Here is a 17,843-nt window from a genome sequence, read left to right as displayed (position 1 = left end):
GTATTGTTAGGTATCTACTGATGTGTTCTGGTGTATTGTTAGGTATCTATCTACTGATGTGTTCTGGTGTATTGTTAGGTATCTACTGATGTGTTCTGGTGTATTGTTAGGTATCTACTGATGTGTTCTGGTGTATTGTTAGGTATCTACTGATGTGTTCTGGTGTATTGTTAGGTACCTACTGATGTGTTCTGGTGTATTGTTAGGTATCTACTGATGTGTTCTGGTGTATTGTTAGGTACCTACTACTGATGTGTTCTGGTGTATTGTTAGGTATCTACTGATGTGTTCTGGTGTATTGTTAGGTATCTACTGATGTGTTATGGTGTATTGTTAGGTACCTACTGATGTGTTCTGGTGTATTGTTAGGTACCTTGATGTGTTCTGGGGTATTGTTAGGTACCTATGTACTAACCGACCTGCTTGTTGTGTCGTGGCTGCAGCAGCAGTAGCTGGTTCTCCCCAGGTGGGAGGCTGTGGCTGGGGGAGGAGCAGCCGGCTGTCCCGGCACACCCTCTAGGCTGCAGTACAGAAAAGGGAGGCTGGGTGCTCAGCCTGAAACTCAGAGGCATCTCTGTACTGTTCTTCAACTGGAACGTCCGTGTGACGGAACACTTCCTCTGGACCATCTGAGAAAACACAGCATGGCAGAGAAGTTACCCAATGACAAAATATGTGTCTGTAGATGGAAGAAACACAACATGACAGAGAAGTTACCCAATGACAAAATATGTGTCTGTAGATGGAAGAAACACAACATGACAGAGAAGTTACCCAATGACAAAATATGTGTCTGTAGATGGAAGAAACACAACATGACAGAGAAGTTACCCAATGACAAAATATGTGTCTGTAGATGGAAGAAACACAACATGACAGAGAAGTTACCCAATGACAAAATATGTGTCTGTAGATGGAAGAAACACAACATGACAGAGAAGTTACCCAATGACAAAATATGTGTCTGTAGATGGAAGAAACACAACATGGTAGACAGAAAAATGTCCAGTGGTTAAAAAATATATATTTTACTGTTGAAAAGCAACGTCAAGTATAAACACAGTAAAGTACAAAAAAACACTATTTTACTCAAAACCTTTTTCGTGCCCTTTAGTGTATTTTATACTTGGGATGTCACTTTCCAACAGGAAAAGTTCAAAACCCCCTGGAGGACATATTTGAATATGTAGGTGGTTTGGCAGGTGTCTCAGACCCACCTCATTGTGTGGCTCGCCCTGTATTAAATCACTAGCCACAGCACAGAACTCCAGACACTCCTCTTCCTCCTCCATCTGCACTGACAGGCTAAAGAGGAACACAGCAAGTTACTGACAGGCTATGAGGGAGTCAGAGGAACACAGCAAGTCACTGACAGGCTATGAGGGAGTCAGAGGAACACACAGCAAGTTACTGACAGGCTATGAGGAGGTCAGAGGAACACACAGCAAGTTACTGACAGGCTATGAGGGAGTCAGAGGAACACACAGCAAGTTACTGACAGGCTATGAGGGAGTCAGAGGAACACACAGCAAGTTACTGACAGGCTATGAGGGAGTCAGAGGAACACACAGCAAGTCACTGACAGGCTATGAGGAGGTCAGAGGAACACACAGCAAGTCACTGACAGGCTATGAGGGAGTCAGAGGAACACACAGCAAGTTACTGATAGGCTATGAGGAGGTCAGAGGAACACACAGCAAGTCACTGACAGGCTATGAGGGAGTCAGAGGAACACACAGCAAGTTACTGACAGGCTATGAGGGAGTCAGAGGAACACACAGCAAGTTACTGACAGGCTATGAGGGAGTCAGAGGAACACACAGCAAGTTACTGACAGGCTATGAGGGAGTCAGAGGAACACAGAGCAAGTTACTGATAGGCTATGAGGGAGTCAGAGGAACACACAGCAAGTTACTGACAGGCTATGAGGGAGTCAGAGGAACACACAGCAAGTTACTGACAGGCTATGAGGAGGTCAGAGGAACACACAGCAAGTTACTGATAGGCTATGAGGGAGTCAGAGGAACACAGAGCAAGTTACTGACAGGCTGAGGGAGTCAGAGGAACACAGATATAGTACAGTATATACATATGAGATGAGTAATGTAGGGTATGTAAACAAGATGCAGTAGATGATATGGAGTACAGTATATACATATGAGATGAGTAATGTAGGGTATGTAAACAAGATGCAGTAGATGGTATAGAGTACAGTATATACATATGAGATGAGTGATGTAGGGTATGTAAACAAGATGCAGTAGATGGTATAGAGTACAGTATATACATATGAGATGAGTGATGTAGGGTATGTAAACAAAGTGGCATAGTTTAAAGTGGCTCGTGACACATTTATTACATACATTTTTCCATTATTAAAGTGGCTGGAGTTGAGTCAGTATGTTGGCAGCAGCCACTCAATGTTAGTGGTGGCTGTTTAACAGTCTGATGGCCTTGAGATGGAAGCTGTTTTTCAGTCTCTTGGTCCCAGCTTTGATGCACCTGTACTGACCTCGCCTTCTGGATGATAGCGGGGTGAACAGGCAGTGGCTCGGGTGATTTTTGTCCTTGATGATATTTTTGGCCTTCCTGTGACATCTGGTGGTGTAGGTGTCCTGGAGGGCAGGTAGTTTGCCCCCGGTGATGCGTTGTGCAGACCTCACTACCCTCTGGAGAGCCTTATGGTTGTGGGCGGAGCAGTTGCCGTACCAGGTGGTGATACAGCCCGGACAGGATGCTCTCGATTGTGCATCTGTAAAAGTTTGTGAGTGTTTTTGGTGACAAGCCAAATTTCTTCAGCCTCTTGAAGTTGAAGAGGCGCTGCTGTGCCTTCTTCACGATGCTGTCTGTGTGGGTGGACCATTTCAGTTTGTCCGTGAAGTGTACGCCGAGGAATTTTACACCTTCTCCACTACTGTTCCATCGATGTGGATAGGGGGCTGCTCCCTCTGCTATTTCCTGAAGTCCACAATCATCTCCGTTGTTTTGTTGATGTTGAGTGTGTGGTTATTTCCCTGACACCACACTCCGAGGGCCCTCACCTCCTCCCTGTAGGCCGTCTCGTCGTTGTTGGTAATAAAACCTACCACTGTTGTGTTGTCTGCAAACTTGATGATTGAGTTGGAGGCGTGCATGGCCACGTAGTCATGGGGGAACAGGGAGTACAGGAGAGGGCTGAGAACGCACCCTTGTGGAGCCCCAGTGTTGAGGATTAGCGGGGTGAAGATTTTGTTACCTACCCTCACCACCTGGGGGTGGCCCGTCAGGAAGTCCAGGACCCAGTTGCACATGGCGGGGTCTAGACCCATGGTCTCAAGCTTGATGACGAGCTTGGAGGGTACTATGGTGTTAAATGCTGAGCTGTAGTCGATGAACAGTATTCTCACATAGGTATTCCTCTTGTCCAGGTGGGTTAGGGCAGTGTGCAGTGTGATTGCGTCGTCTGTGGACCTGTTGGGGCGGTAAGCAAATGGAAGTGGGTCTAGGGTGTCAGGTAGAGTGGAGGTGATATGGTCCTTGACTAGTCTCTCAAAGCACTTCATGATGACTGAAGTGAGTGCAACGGGCCAATAGTCATTTAGGTCAGTTACCTTCGCTATCTTGGGAACAAGAACAATGGTGGCCCTCTTGAAGCATGTGGTAACAGCAGACTTGGATAAGGATTGATTGAATATGTCCATAAACACACCAGCCAGCTGGTCTGCGCATGCTCTGAGGACATGGCTGGGGATGCTGTCTGGGCCGGCTGCCATCAATCCACGGTTTCTGGTTGGGGAATGTTTTAATAGACACCGATGCACTTGCTAATAAACTCGGTCACCGAATCAGCGAATTCATCTATGTTATTGTCCAACGCTATGCGGAACATATCCCAGTCCACGTGATTGAAGCAATCTTGAAGCGTGGAATCCGATTGGTCGGACCAGCGTTGAGCAGACCTGAGCGTGGGAGCTTCTTGTTTTAGTTTCTGTCTGTAGGCTGGAACAAACAAAATGGAGTCGTGATAAGATTTTCTGAAAGGAGGGTGGGGGAGGGCCTTATATGCGTCGCGGAAGTTAGAATAACAATGATTCAGGGTTTTGCCAGCCCTGGTTGCGCAATTGATATACTGAATTTAGGGAGCCTTGTTTTCAGATTAGCCTTGTTAAAATCCCCAGCTATAATAAATGCAGCCTCAGGATATGTGGTTTCCAGTTTACATAGAGTCAAAGGAAGTTATTTCAGGGCCATCGATGTGTCTGCTTGGGGGGGATATACACGACTGTGATTATGATCGAAGAGAATTCTCTTGGTAGATAATGCGGTTGGCATTTGATTGTAAGGAATTCTATGTCAGGTGAAAAGAAGGACTTGAGTTCCTGTATGTTGTTATGATTACACCACGTCTCATTAATCATAAGACATACACCCCCACCCTTCTTCTTACCAGAGAGATGTTTGTTTCTGTCAGCGCGATGCGTGAAGAAACCAGGTGGCTGTACTGACTCTGATGACGTATCCAGAGTGAACCATGTTTCTGTCGGTGCGATGCGTGAAGAAACCAGGTGGCTGTACTGACTCTGATGACGTATCCCTAGTGAACCATGTTTCTGTCAGTGCGATGCGTGAAGAAACCAGGTGGCTGTACTGACTCTGATGACGTATCCCTAGTGAACCATGTTTCTGTCAGCGCGATGCGTGAAGAAACCAGGTGGCTGTACTGACTCTGATGACGTATCCAGAGTGAACCATGTTTCTGTCAGCGCGATGCGTGAAGAAACCAGGTGGCTGTACTGACTCTGATGACGTATCCCTAGTGAACCATGTTTCTGTCAGCGCGATGCGTGAAGAAACCAGGTGGCTGTACTGACTCTGATGACGTATCCCTAGTGAACCATGTTTCTGTCAGCGCGATGCGTGAAGAAACCAGGTGGCTGTACTGACTCTGATGACGTATCCAGAGTGAACCATGTTTCTGTCAGCGCGATGCGTGAAGAAACCAGGTGGCTGAGCCGACTCTGATGACGTATCCCTAGTGAACCATGTTTCTGTCGGTGCGATGCGTGAAGAAACCAGGTGGCTGTACTGACTCTGATGACGTATCCAGAGTGAACCATGTTTCTGTCAGCGCGATGCGTGAAGAAACCAGGTGGCTGTACTGACTCTGATGACGTATCCAGAGTGAACCATGTTTCTGTCGGTGCGATGCGTGAAGAAACCAGGTGGCTGTACTGACTCTGATGACGTATCCAGAGTGAACCATGTTTCTGTCGGTGCGATGCGTGAAGAAACCAGGTGGCTGAGCCGACTCTGATGACGTATCCAGAGTGAACCATGTTTCTGTCAGCGCGATGCGTGAAGAAACCAGGTGGCTGTACTGACTCTGATGACGTATCCCTAGTGAACCATGTTTCTGTCAGCGCGATGCGTGAAGAAACCAGGTGGCTGAGCCGACTCTGATGACGTATCCCTAGTGAACCATGTTTCTGTCAGTGCGATGCGTGAAGAAACCAGGTGGCTGTACTGACTCTGATGACGTATCCCTAGTGAGCCATGTTTCTGTCGGCGCGATGCGTGAAGAAACCAGGTGGCTGTACTGACTCTGATGACGTATCCAGAGTGAACATGTTTCCGTGAAGCAGAGGACGTTACAGTCTCTGATGTCTCTCTGGAAGGCAACCCTTGCTCGGATTTCATCAACCTTGTTGTCAAGAGACTGGACATTGGTGAGTAGTAAACTCAGGAGCGGTGCGCGATGTGCCCGTCTACGGAGCCTGACCAGAAGACCGCTCCATCTGCCCCTTCTGCAGCGCTGTTGTTTTGGTTCGCCGGCTGGGGTCTGATCCATTGTCCTGGGTGGTGGACCAAACAGGGGATCCGCTTCGGGAAAGTCGTATATGTAATAAATACATTGTATGTTATAAAACCTCATATTTCCTGGGGTAACAATGTAAGAAATAACACATAAAAAAATAAATACGGCATAGTTTCCTAGGAACGCGAAGCGAGGCGGCCATCTCTGTCGGCGCCGGAAGTGCCCTCAAAGCTCAGGTTTACAGAACAGCTATGTTTACAGAACAGCTGGTTTACAGAACAGTTGGTTTACAGAACAGCTAGGTTTACAGAACAGCTGGTTTACAGAACAGCTGGTTTACAGAACAGCTAGGTTTACAGAACAGCTGGTTTACAGAACAGCTGGTTTACAGAACAGCTAGGTTTACAGAACAGCTAGGTTTACAGAACAGCTGGTTTACAGAACAGCTAGGTTTACAGAACAGCTGGTTTACAGAACAGTTGGTTTACAGAACAGTTGGTTTACAGAACAGTTGGTTTACAGAACAGCTAGGTTTACAGAACAGCTGGTTTACAGAACAGTTGGATTACAGAACAGTTGGATTACAGAACAGTTGGTTTACAGAACAGCTAGGTTTACAGAACAGCTGGTTTACAGAACAGTTGGTTTACAGAACAGTTGGTTTACAGAACAGCTGGTTTACAGAACAGTTGGATTACAGAACAGTTGGTTTACAGAACAGCTGGTTTACAGAACAGCTAGGTTTACAGAACAGCTAGGTTTACAGAACAGCTGGTTTACAGAACAGCTGGTTTACAGAACAGCTAGGTTTACAGAACAGCTAGGTTTACAGAACAGCTGGTTTACAGAACAGCTAGGTTTACAGAACAGCTAGGTTTACAGAACAGTTGGTTTACAGAACAGTTGGTTTACAGAACAGCTGGTTTACAGAACAGTTGGATTACAGAACAGTTGGTTTACAGAACAGCTGGTTTACAGAACAGTTGGTTTACAGAACAGCTAGGTTTACAGAACAGCTGGTTTACAGAACAGTTGGATTACAGAACAGTTGGTTTACAGAACAGCTAGGTTTACAGAACAGCTGGTTTACAGAACAGTTGGTTTACAGAACAGTTGGTTTACAGAACAGCTGGTTTACAGAACAGCTGGTTTACAGAACAGTTGGTTTACAGAACAGCTAGGTTTACAGAACAGCTGGTTTACAGAACAGCTGGTTTACAGAACAGCTGGTTTACAGAACAGTTGGTTTACAGAACAGCTAGGTTTACAGACCCTATCTGTTCTGCTACACATTGGGATAGTTTTCGCAGACGCCGATTAAGCCAAGTCCTGGACTAAAAGGAGGCTCAATGGAGAATCTCCATTGAAAGAACAGTGGCTTGCGAAAGTATTCACCCCCCCTGGCATTTTACCTATTTTGTTGCCTTACAACCTGGAATTAAAATAGATTTTTGAGGGGTTTGTATCATTTGATTTACACAACACTTTGAAGATGCAAAATCTTTTTTTTTTATTGTTAAACAAACAAAAAATAAGACAAAGTGAATACTTTGTAGAGCCACCTTTTGAAGCATTTACAGCTGCAAGTCTTTTGGGGTATGTCTCTATAAGCTTGGCACATTTAATGGCAAAACTGCTCCAGCTCCTTCAAGTTGGATGGGCGCTGCTGGTGTACAGCAATATTTAAGCCATACCACAGATTCTCAATTGGATTGAGGTCTTGGCTTTGACTAGGCCATTCCAAGACATTTAAATGTTTCCCCTTAAACCACTTTAGTGTTGCTTTAGCAGTATGCTTAGGGCCATTGTCCTGCTGGAAGGTGAACCTCTTTCCCAGTCTCAAAGACTGAAACAGGTTTCCTCAAGAATTTCCCTGTATTTAGATCCAGCCATCATTCCTTCAATTCTAACCAGTTTCTCAGTCCCTGCCGATAAAAAACATCCCAACAGCATGATGCTGCCACCACCATGCTTCACTGTGGGGATGAGTACCTCGGGAGGATGAGAGGTGTTGGGTTTGCTCCAGACATAGCGTTTTCCTTGATGGCCAAAAACCTCAATTTTAGTCTCATCTGACCAGAGTACCTTCTTTTATGTGTATGGGGAGTCTCCCACATACCTTTGGGTGAACACCAAACATGTTTTCTTATTTTTTCTTGAAGCATTGGCTTTTTCTGGCCACTCTTCCGTAAAGCCCAGCTCTGTGGAGTGTATGGCTTAAAGTGGTCCTATGGACAGATACTCCAATCTCCGCCGTGGAGCTTTGCAGCTCCTTCAGGGTTATCTTTGGTCTCTTTGTTGCCTCTCTGATTAATGCCCTCCTTGCCTGGTCCATGAGTTTGGCTCTCTCTTGGCAGGTTTGTTGTGGTGGCATATTCTTTCCATTTTGTAATAACGGATTTAATGGTGCTCGGTAGGATTTTCAAAGTTTAGGGGATTTATTTATGACCCAACCCTGGTCTGTACTTCTCCACAACTTTGTCCCTGACCTGTTTGAAGAGAGTGATCTTCATGGTGCCGCTTGCTTGGTGGTGCCCTTTGCTTAGTGGTGTTGCAGACTCTGGGGCCTTTCAGAACAGGTGTATATATATATTGAGATCATGTGACACTTAGATGGCACACAGGTGGACTTTATTTAACAAATTATGAAAAGAGGGTGAATACATATGCACCAACCAATTTTCCGTTTATAATGAATTTTGAATTTTTTGGAACAAGTAATTCTTTTCATTTCACTTTTTTGTGTATGTCCATTATATGAAATCCCCCCAAAATCCATGTAAATTACAGGTTGTAATGCAACAAAATAGTAAAAACGCCAAGGGGGATGAATACTTTTGCAAGGCACTGTATGTTTTAGTCTTGGAAACCACCCAATTAAGCATAATGGTCAATAGTGGTTTCTTACACGGCAGGTCTGACGGAGGCCTGGAGGTCCAATCTGAGAGGTTCCAGATCCTGACCCTGAGCCCTTCGAACCTTACCTGGGATACAGGACGACACCTGGAAACACACAAATGTACCAAACATAACGTGGTGACAGAATCATGGCACATCAAATTTGGAAGGAACCATATTACCTTGGAGTCAAGGCTCATGAAGCCCAAAGCGAAGGATACACAGGCAGCATTAGAGGTCAGTTCTGACAGGGTCAGGGGAGTGAAGGAGACGTGGATGGTGCTGCTGCCCCCTGCTGGGACATTCTGGAATAACAACAAGGTTATAAGACTGGTCAACATACCTGCTTTCCCGTCTACTGTATACAGCACAGTTAACGTGATGGTCTCTTAAAGATAAACATACTATCTGTTGTGGGGTGATACAGTATGGGTAGTCTGCTGTGGAGTGATGCAGTATGGGTAGTCTGCTGTGTGTACTATCTGCTGTGGAGTGATGCAGTATGGGCAGTATGCTATACGTACTATCTTCTGTGGAGTGATGCAGTATGGGTAGTATGCTATACGTACTATCTGCTGTGGAGTGATGCAGTATGGGTAGTCGGAGGTGTTGCCTTCATGCGGCCTGATGAAGACAGAGAAGAGCCTCTTCTGAGGAGACGCAGAGTGGACAGATCCTTCCTCCTCCTTCTCCTCCTCAAGGTCCTACAGGTGAGAAGGAACAACCATTGATACATGCTTATGTAATGGTATCCGCAGCCACATCGTCACAACAGAATGCTTATCACAGTAACAACGTTGCACATGTTGTGATCATGTTGAACCCATACTTATGGCACATTGTACATGTTGTGATCATGTTGAACCCATACTTATGGCACATTGTACATGTTGTGATCATGTTGAACCCATACTTATGGCACATTGTACATGTTGTGATCATGTTGAACCCATACTTATGGCACATTGTACATGTTGTGATCATGTTGAACCCATACTTATGGCACATTGTACATGTTGTGATCATGTTGAACCCATACTTATGGCACATTGTACATGTTGTGATCATGTTGAACCCATACTTATGGCACATTGTACATGTTGTGATCATGTTGAACCCATACTTATGGCACATTGTACATGTTGTGATCATGTTGAACCCATACTTATGGCACATTGTACATGTTGTGATCATGTTGAACCCATACTTATGGCACATTGTACATGTTGTGATCATGTTGAACCCATACTTATTGTACATGTTGTGAACATGTTGAACCCATACTTATGGCACATTGTACATGTTGTGATCATGTTGAACCCATACTTGTTTTGGTAGAAATAAGTTATGTCATTGAAGGACAGGTGTCTCCATCCACTCACAGACATGCTCTTGAGGGAGGAGCTTGTTCCCTCAGTGCTGGGTGTGTGGCTCCGGTCCCAAGTGGGCGGAGTATCATTAGACATGGCCCCGCCCCCAACCACCTCGTTGCCGTCTGCGTCCTTCAGGGGAAAGGCGTCTCCGTAGGCAACCACCACATCCAGCAGCTTCCTGTCCTCCTGGTCCACGTTGTAGCTCTCCCAGTCCATACGGATATCTGACATAAAACACACAGAAATAATGTGTTCACACTTGACTAAAGTTTGTCACTTTAAGGAAACAGGTCCATCTGACAAGAGGATGTCTGAGGTGTCCAAAGCTGAGATCTCACCGTAGGGGCTTGTGTTGTTCAGACGTAGAGAGCGGGACACTGTGTCTCCTCCAGAGACGTGAGTACCAAACCTGAGAAGAGACAGGTAGGTAGGTCATGCAGCAGATAGGTCATTGGGAGATTTATGAGGAAGTTATAGAACGTATCAGAAGATATAGTTCCACTCAGCGACAGTACTAGGAATCCAGCTCACCGTATGATTGGTCCCTGGTTCTGTCTGTCTGGCTGTGGACCAATCATCTGGAAGTAAAGAGGACAGCCCATCACTGTCATCTGAATGGGGATCAGCTTGGGCTGGAGGTCCCCCACCTACCACAGAGACAGAAGACAGGTACAGACAGCTGCTGCTACTACTACTACTACTACTACTACTACTACTACTACTACTACTACTACTACTACTACTACTACTACTGCTGCTACTACTTTTACAACTACTACTACTGCTACTACTACTACTAGTGCTGCTGACACTACTACTACTACTACTACTACTGCTACTGCTACTACTACTACTACTGCTACTACTTTTACAACTACTACCACTACTACTACTACTACTAGTGCTGCTGACACTACTACTACTACTACTACTACTACTGCTACTGCTACTACTACTACTACTGCTACTACTTTTACAACTACTACCACTACTACTACTACTACTACTACTACTGCTACTACTACTACTGCTACTACTTTTACAACTACTACCACTACTACTACTACTACTGCTACTACTTTTACAACTACTACCACTACTACTGCTACTGCTACTACTACTACTACTGCTGCTACTACTGCTACTACTGCTACTACTACTACTACTGCTACTACTACTACTACTACTGCTACTACTACTGCTACTGCTACTACTACTACTACTGCTACTACTTTTACAACTACTACCACTACTACTACTACTACTACTACTACTACTACTACTACAACTTTTACAACTACTACCAATACTACATACTATTACTACCACTACTACTACTACTACTACATTATATTACTACCACTACTACTACATAATATTACTACATAATAATAATAATAATAATACTACCACTACTACTACAACCACTACTACTACTACATACTATTACTACCACTACTACTACTACTGTTTTTACAACTACTACCATTACTACTACATAATATTACTACCACTACTACTACATACTATTACTAATACTACCACTACTACTACTACATACTATTACTACCACTACTACTACTACTACTACTACTGCCACTACTACTACAACTACTGCTTTTAACACTACTACCACTACTACTACATAATATTACTACCACTACTACTACATACATTACTACTACTACATACTATTACTACCACTACTATTACTACTACTACCACTACTACTACATACTATTAGCACTACTACCACTACTTCTACTACATACTACTACTCCCACTACTACTACATACCACTACTACTACTACTGATACTGCTACTACTACTACTACTACATTTACAACCACTACTACTACTACATACTATTACTACCACTACTTCTACTACTACATACTACAACTACCACTACTACTACATTATATTACTACCACTACTACTACATACTACTACTACTACTACTACTACATACTATTACTACCACTACTTCTACTACAACTACCACTACTACATAATATTACTACCACTACTACATAATATTACTATTACTACTACTACATACTACTACTATTACTACTACTACATACTATTACTACCACTACTACTGCTACTACTACTACTACTACTACTACCACACCTTTTACAACTACTACCACTACTACATACTATTACTACCACTACTACAACTACCACTACTGCATACTATTACTACCACTACAACTACTACGACATACTATTACTACTATTACTACTATTACTACCACTACATACTATTACTACAACCACTACTACTACTACATACTACAACTACCACTACTACTACATAATATTACTACAACCACCACTACTACTACATAATATTACTACCACCACTACTACTACTACATACTACAACTACCACTACTACTACATAATATTACTACCACCACTACTACTACTACATACTACAACTACCACTACTACTATCAGTACTACATACTATTACTACCACTTCTACTACTACATACTATTACTATTACCACTACTACTACTACATACTACTACTACTATTACTACGACTACATAATATTACTACCACTACTACTACATACTACTACTGCTATTACTACTACTACTACTACTACATACTACTACTACCACTACCACATACTACATACTATTACTACCACTACGACTACTACTGATACAAACTATTACTACCACTACTACTGGTAAAGATACCTACTACTACTAGTATTAAGGGTTAGTATTAGGGGTTAGTTTTAGAGTTAGTATTAGGGGTTAGCATTAGTGGTTAGGGGTTAGTATTAGAGTTAGTATTAGGGGTTAGTATTAAGGGTTAGTATTAAGGGTTAGTATTAGGGGTTAGTTTTAGAGTTAGTATTAGGGGTTAGTAGTAGGGGTTAGTATTAGGGGTTAGTGTTAGGGGTTAGTATTAGGGGTTAGTTTTAGAGTTAGTATTAGGGGTTAGTAGTAGTGGTTAGGGGTTAGTATTAGGGGTTAGTGTTAGGGGTTAGTATTAGGGGTTAGTAGTAGTGGTTAGGGGTTAGTATTAGGGGTTAGTTTTAGAGTTAGTATTAGGGGTTAGCATTAGTGGTTAGGGGTTAGTATTAGGGGTTAGTTTTAGAGTTAGTATTAGGGGTTAGTAGTAGTGGTTAGGGGTTAGTATTAGGGGTTAGTGTTAGGGGTTAGTGTTAGGGGTTAGTATTAGGGGTTAGTATTAGGGGTTAGTGTTAGGGGTTAGTTTTAGAGTTAGTATTAGGGGTTAGTATTAGGGGTTAGTGTTAGGGGTTAGTATTAGGGGTTAGTATTAGGGGTTAGTGTTAGGGGTTAGTTTTAGAGTTAGTATTAGGGGTTAGCATTAGTGGTTAGGGGTTAGTATTAGGGGTTAGTGTTAGGGGTTAGTGTTAGGGGTTAGTATTAGGGGTTAGTATTAGGGGTTAGTATTAGGGGTTAGTGTTAGGGGTTAGTTTTAGAGTTAGTATTAGGGGTTAGCATTAGTGGTTAGGGGTTAGTATTAGGGGTTAGTGTTAGGGGTTAGTGTTAGGGGTTAATATTAGGGGTTAGTGTTAGGGGTTAGTATTAGGGGTTAGGGGTTAGTGTTAGGGGTTAGTATTAGGGGTTAGTATTAGGGGTTAGTGTTAGGGGTTAATATTAGGGGTTAGTGTTAGGAGTTAGGGGTTAGTATTAGGGGTTAGTATAAGGGGTTAGGGGTTAGTATTAGGGGTTAGGGTTTAGTATTAGGGGTTAGTATTAGGGGTTAGTATAAGGGTTTAGTATAAGGGGTTATGGTTTAGTATTAGGGGTTAGGGGTTAGTATTAGGGGTTAGGGTTTAGTATTAGGGGTTAGTATTAGGGGTTTGTGTTTGGGGTTAGTATTAGGGGTTAGAGTTTAGTATTAGGGGTTAGTATAAGGGGTTAGTGTTTAGTATTAAGGGTTATTATTAGGGGTTAGGAGTTAGTATTAGGGGTTAGGGTTTAGTATTAGGGGTTAGTATAAGGGGTTAGGGTTTAGTATTAAGGGTTATTATTAGGGGTTAGGAGTTAGTATTAGGGGTTAGGGTTTAGTATGAGGGGTTAGGGGTTATTATTAGGGGTTAGTAGTAGTGTCGTACCTTACAGATGAGCTGGTCTCTGTATTCCCCCCACATGTTGGTGAAGGATGTGATGTCGATGGTTTGAGTCTCAAACGCTCCCAGAATGCCACAATCTGGGTGGACGAAGAATGCTGCACCCTTCCCATGGGCCAACAGCCCATTCACAAACCCTGTCAGTATACACAGGACCACACAGTCACAACACAGTTCAGTCAGAACAGTCCCCTGTATTCAGGGGATGAAACATGAAATTATTTCTGTGTAAATGAATCCTACTGTGTACCTTCCTGTGCCTTGTCCTCTAATTTCTTAGCTTGAACAGAGTGTAAAGGCTTCCTCACATGCAGGCCCCTGAAACACAGAGTCAATGCACAGATTAACATAACAGAGGTGAGACAAAACTATTTAATCGATGCAAACAATTGAAAGAAAAACACTAATGCATGAAACACATGAACAGATGGTTTAGAGAATAATAACCTAACGTAGCAGGCGTAAAAATAGTTCGCACATCCGGTTTTCAGGGGTAACGGAAGCCATGTTGAAGATACTGTATCCCTGAAAACCAGATGTTAGTGATTTCAGGCGACCCCGCATAAACTAAGAAAATACAGACTGTACCTCTGCTGCGATTGGCCGGCTGGTGGTGAGGGGGCGTGTCCAGTGAAGTACTCCGCCTCCAGAGTGAAGGGGGCTGGGATTGCTGTGTGATTGGTTATAACCAGCTGCTTGGTGATTGGTCGCTTCAACAGGACGTTGTCTCCAAAGTCCAGAACCAACGATACAGCAGGGTCCTCTTCATCTAATCCGGGACTGGAGAGAAGACACACATGATCTAATTAGCCATCTAGCATGATCTGAACACCTGTGGCAATTAGCTACCTAGCATGCTCTGAACACCTGTTGTAATTAGCTATCAAGCATGCTCTACCTAGATGCATTTGTCTGTTTTGGCTGCCAAAGCCAGTCTACCTCTGAAAATAACAAAGAGACTGGAACACAGTAGGACAGTAGGACACGTACCAGTCTCTAGGTGGACAGTAGGACACGTACCAGTCTCTAGGTGGACAGTAGGACACGTACCAGTCTCTAGGTGTACAGTAGGACACGTACCAGTCTCTAGGTGGACAGTAGGACACGTACCAGTCTCTAGGTGGACAGTAGGACACGTACCAGTCTCTAGGTGGACAGTAGGACACGTACCAGTCTCTAGGTGGACAGTAGGACACGTACCAGTCTCTAGGTGGACAGTAGGACACGTACCAGTCTCTAGGTGGACAGTAGGACACGTACCAGTCTCTGGGTGACAGTAGGACACGTACCAGTCTCTAGGTGGACAGTAGGACACGTACCAGTCTCTGGGTGGACAGTAGGACACGTACCAGTCTCTAGGTGGACAGTAGGACACGTACCAGTCTCTAGGTGGACAGTAGGACACGTACCAGTCTCTAGGTAGACAGTAGGACACGTACCAGTCTCTAGGTGGACAGTAGGACACGTACCAGTCTCTGCGTGGACAGTAGGACACGTACCAGTCTCTGGGTGGACAGTAGGACACGTACCAGTCTCTAGGTGGACAGTAGGACACGTACCAGTCTCTAGGTGGACAGTAGGACACGTACCAGTCTCTAGGTGGACAGTAGGACACGTACCAGTCTCTAGGTGGACAGTAGGACACGTACCAGTCTCTAGGTGGACAGTAGGACACGTACCAGTCTCTAGGTGGACAGTAGGACACGTACCAGTCTCTAGGTGGACAGTAGGACACGTACCAGTCTCTAGGTGGACAGTAGGACACGTACCAGTCTCTAGGTGGACAGTAGGACACGTACCAGTCTCTAGGTGGACAGTAGGACACGTACCAGTCTCTAGGTGGACAGTAGGACACGTACCAGTCTCTAGGTGGACAGTAGGACACGTACCAGTCTCTAGGTGGACAGTAGGACACGTACCAGTCTCTAGGTGGACAGTAGGACACGTACCAGTCTCTAGGTGGACAGTAGGACACGTACCAGTCTCTAGGTGGACAGTAGGACACGTACCAGTCTCTAGGTGGACAGTAGGACACGTACCAGTCTCTAGGTGGACAGTAGGACACGTACCAGTCTCTAGGTGGACAGTAGGACACGTACCAGTCTCTGCGTGGACAGTAGGACACGTACCAGTCTCTGGGTGGACAGTAGGACACGTACCAGTCTCTAGGTGGACAGTAGGACACGTACCAGTCTCTAGGTGGACAGTAGGACACGTACCAGTCTCCAGGTGGACAGTAGGACACGTACCAGTCTCTAGGTGGACAGTAGGACACGTACCAGTCTCTAGGTGGACAGTAGGACACGTACCAGTCTCTAGGTGGACAGTAGGACACGTACCAGTCTCTAGGTAGACAGTAGGACACGTACCAGTCTCTAGGTGGACAGTAGGACACGTACCAGTCTCTAGGTGGACAGTAGGACACGTACCAGTCTCTAGGTGGACAGTAGGACACGTACCAGTCTCTAGGTGGACAGTAGGACACGTACCAGTCTCTAGGTGGACAGTAGGACACGTACCAGTCTCTAGGTGGACAGTAGGACACGTACCAGTCTCTAGGTAGACAGTAGGACACGTACCAGTCTCTAGGTGGACAGTAGGACACGTACCAGTCTCTAGGTGGACAGTAGGACACGTACCAGTCTCTAGGTGGACAGTAGGACACGTACCAGTCTCTAGGTGGACAGTAGGAGACGTACCAGTCTCTAGGTGGACAGTAGGACACGTACCAGTCTCTAGGTGTACAGTAGGACACGTACCAATCTCTGGGTAGACAGTAGGACACTTTGAGTCTCTGGGCTGTAGAGAAGAATCGCAAAACCAGAGGATCTTTCATCCCTGTCACCTCACACAACGCTGCTACTGCACTTAACTCCATCTACAGGGAAGGACAGGGATGGAGAGATGAGACAGATATCAGTCAGTTAGAGGTGTGTTGTTCTTAGTTGTAGTTGCTATAGAGAGCTGTGTTCAGTGCCCAGTGGATGGATAGGTACTTATAATATAATGTACAGTGGGGTGGCTGGATACTAACACCTGTCTGAGCTGTGTTTAATGTAGTAAACTAACACCAGTCTGAGCTGTGTTTAATGTAGTAAACTAACACCAGTCTGAGCTGTTTAATGTAGTAAACTAACACCAGTCTGAGCTGTTTAATGTAGTAAACTAACACCAGTCTGAGCTGTGTTTAATGTAGTAAACTAACACCAGTCTGAGCTGTTTAATGTAGTAAACTAACACCAGTCTGAGCTGTGTTTAATGTAGTAAACTAACACCAGTCTGAGCTGTGTTTAATGTAGTAAACTAACACCAGTCTCTGTGGACAATGTAGTAAACTAACACCAGTCTGAGCTGTGTTTAATGTAGTAAACTAACACCAGTCTGAGCTGTTTAATGTAGTAAACTAACACCAGTCTGAGCTGTGTTTAATGTAGTAAACTAACACCAGTCTGAGCTGTGTTTAATGTAGTAAACTAACACCAGTCTGAGCTGTTTAATGTAGTAAACTAACACCAGTCTGAGCTGTGTTTAATGTAGTAAACTAACACCAGTCTGAGCTGTGTTTAATGTAGTAAACTAACACCAGTCTGAGCTGTGTTTAATGTAGTAAACTAACACCAGTCTGAGCTGTGTTTAATGCAGTAAAC

At 44.3% G+C, this 17,843-nt stretch overlaps 1 protein-coding gene across 1 annotated transcript in view; it reads right to left on the bottom strand.

Annotated features, from left to right (window-relative positions):
- dlec1 (DLEC1 cilia and flagella associated protein) overlaps positions 1-17,843 on the bottom strand; it is a 114,731-nt gene that overhangs the window by 16,866 nt on the left and 80,022 nt on the right. Inside the window, exons 20-31 of the mRNA XM_052516252.1 lie at positions 16,926-17,074; positions 14,785-14,976; positions 14,447-14,514; positions 14,182-14,333; positions 10,597-10,712; positions 10,404-10,474; positions 10,075-10,289; positions 9,262-9,396; positions 8,875-8,997; positions 8,703-8,797; positions 1,218-1,305; positions 420-629 (exon numbers count right to left, since the gene is read on the bottom strand). Of these exons, the coding sequence (XP_052372212.1) occupies positions 420-629; positions 1,218-1,305; positions 8,703-8,797; positions 8,875-8,997; positions 9,262-9,396; positions 10,075-10,289; positions 10,404-10,474; positions 10,597-10,712; positions 14,182-14,333; positions 14,447-14,514; positions 14,785-14,976; positions 16,926-17,074 (1,614 nt within the window). The remainder of the gene's footprint in view (positions 1-419; positions 630-1,217; positions 1,306-8,702; positions 8,798-8,874; positions 8,998-9,261; positions 9,397-10,074; positions 10,290-10,403; positions 10,475-10,596; positions 10,713-14,181; positions 14,334-14,446; positions 14,515-14,784; positions 14,977-16,925; positions 17,075-17,843) is intronic.

This window comes from Oncorhynchus keta, unplaced genomic scaffold, assembly GCF_023373465.1.
Source record: "Oncorhynchus keta strain PuntledgeMale-10-30-2019 unplaced genomic scaffold, Oket_V2 Un_scaffold_4195_pilon_pilon, whole genome shotgun sequence".
Lineage (NCBI taxonomy): Eukaryota > Metazoa > Chordata > Actinopteri > Salmoniformes > Salmonidae > Oncorhynchus > Oncorhynchus keta.
Note: the sequence above shows the minus strand (reverse complement) of the source record. Positions and strands in the feature narration are given on the sequence as shown.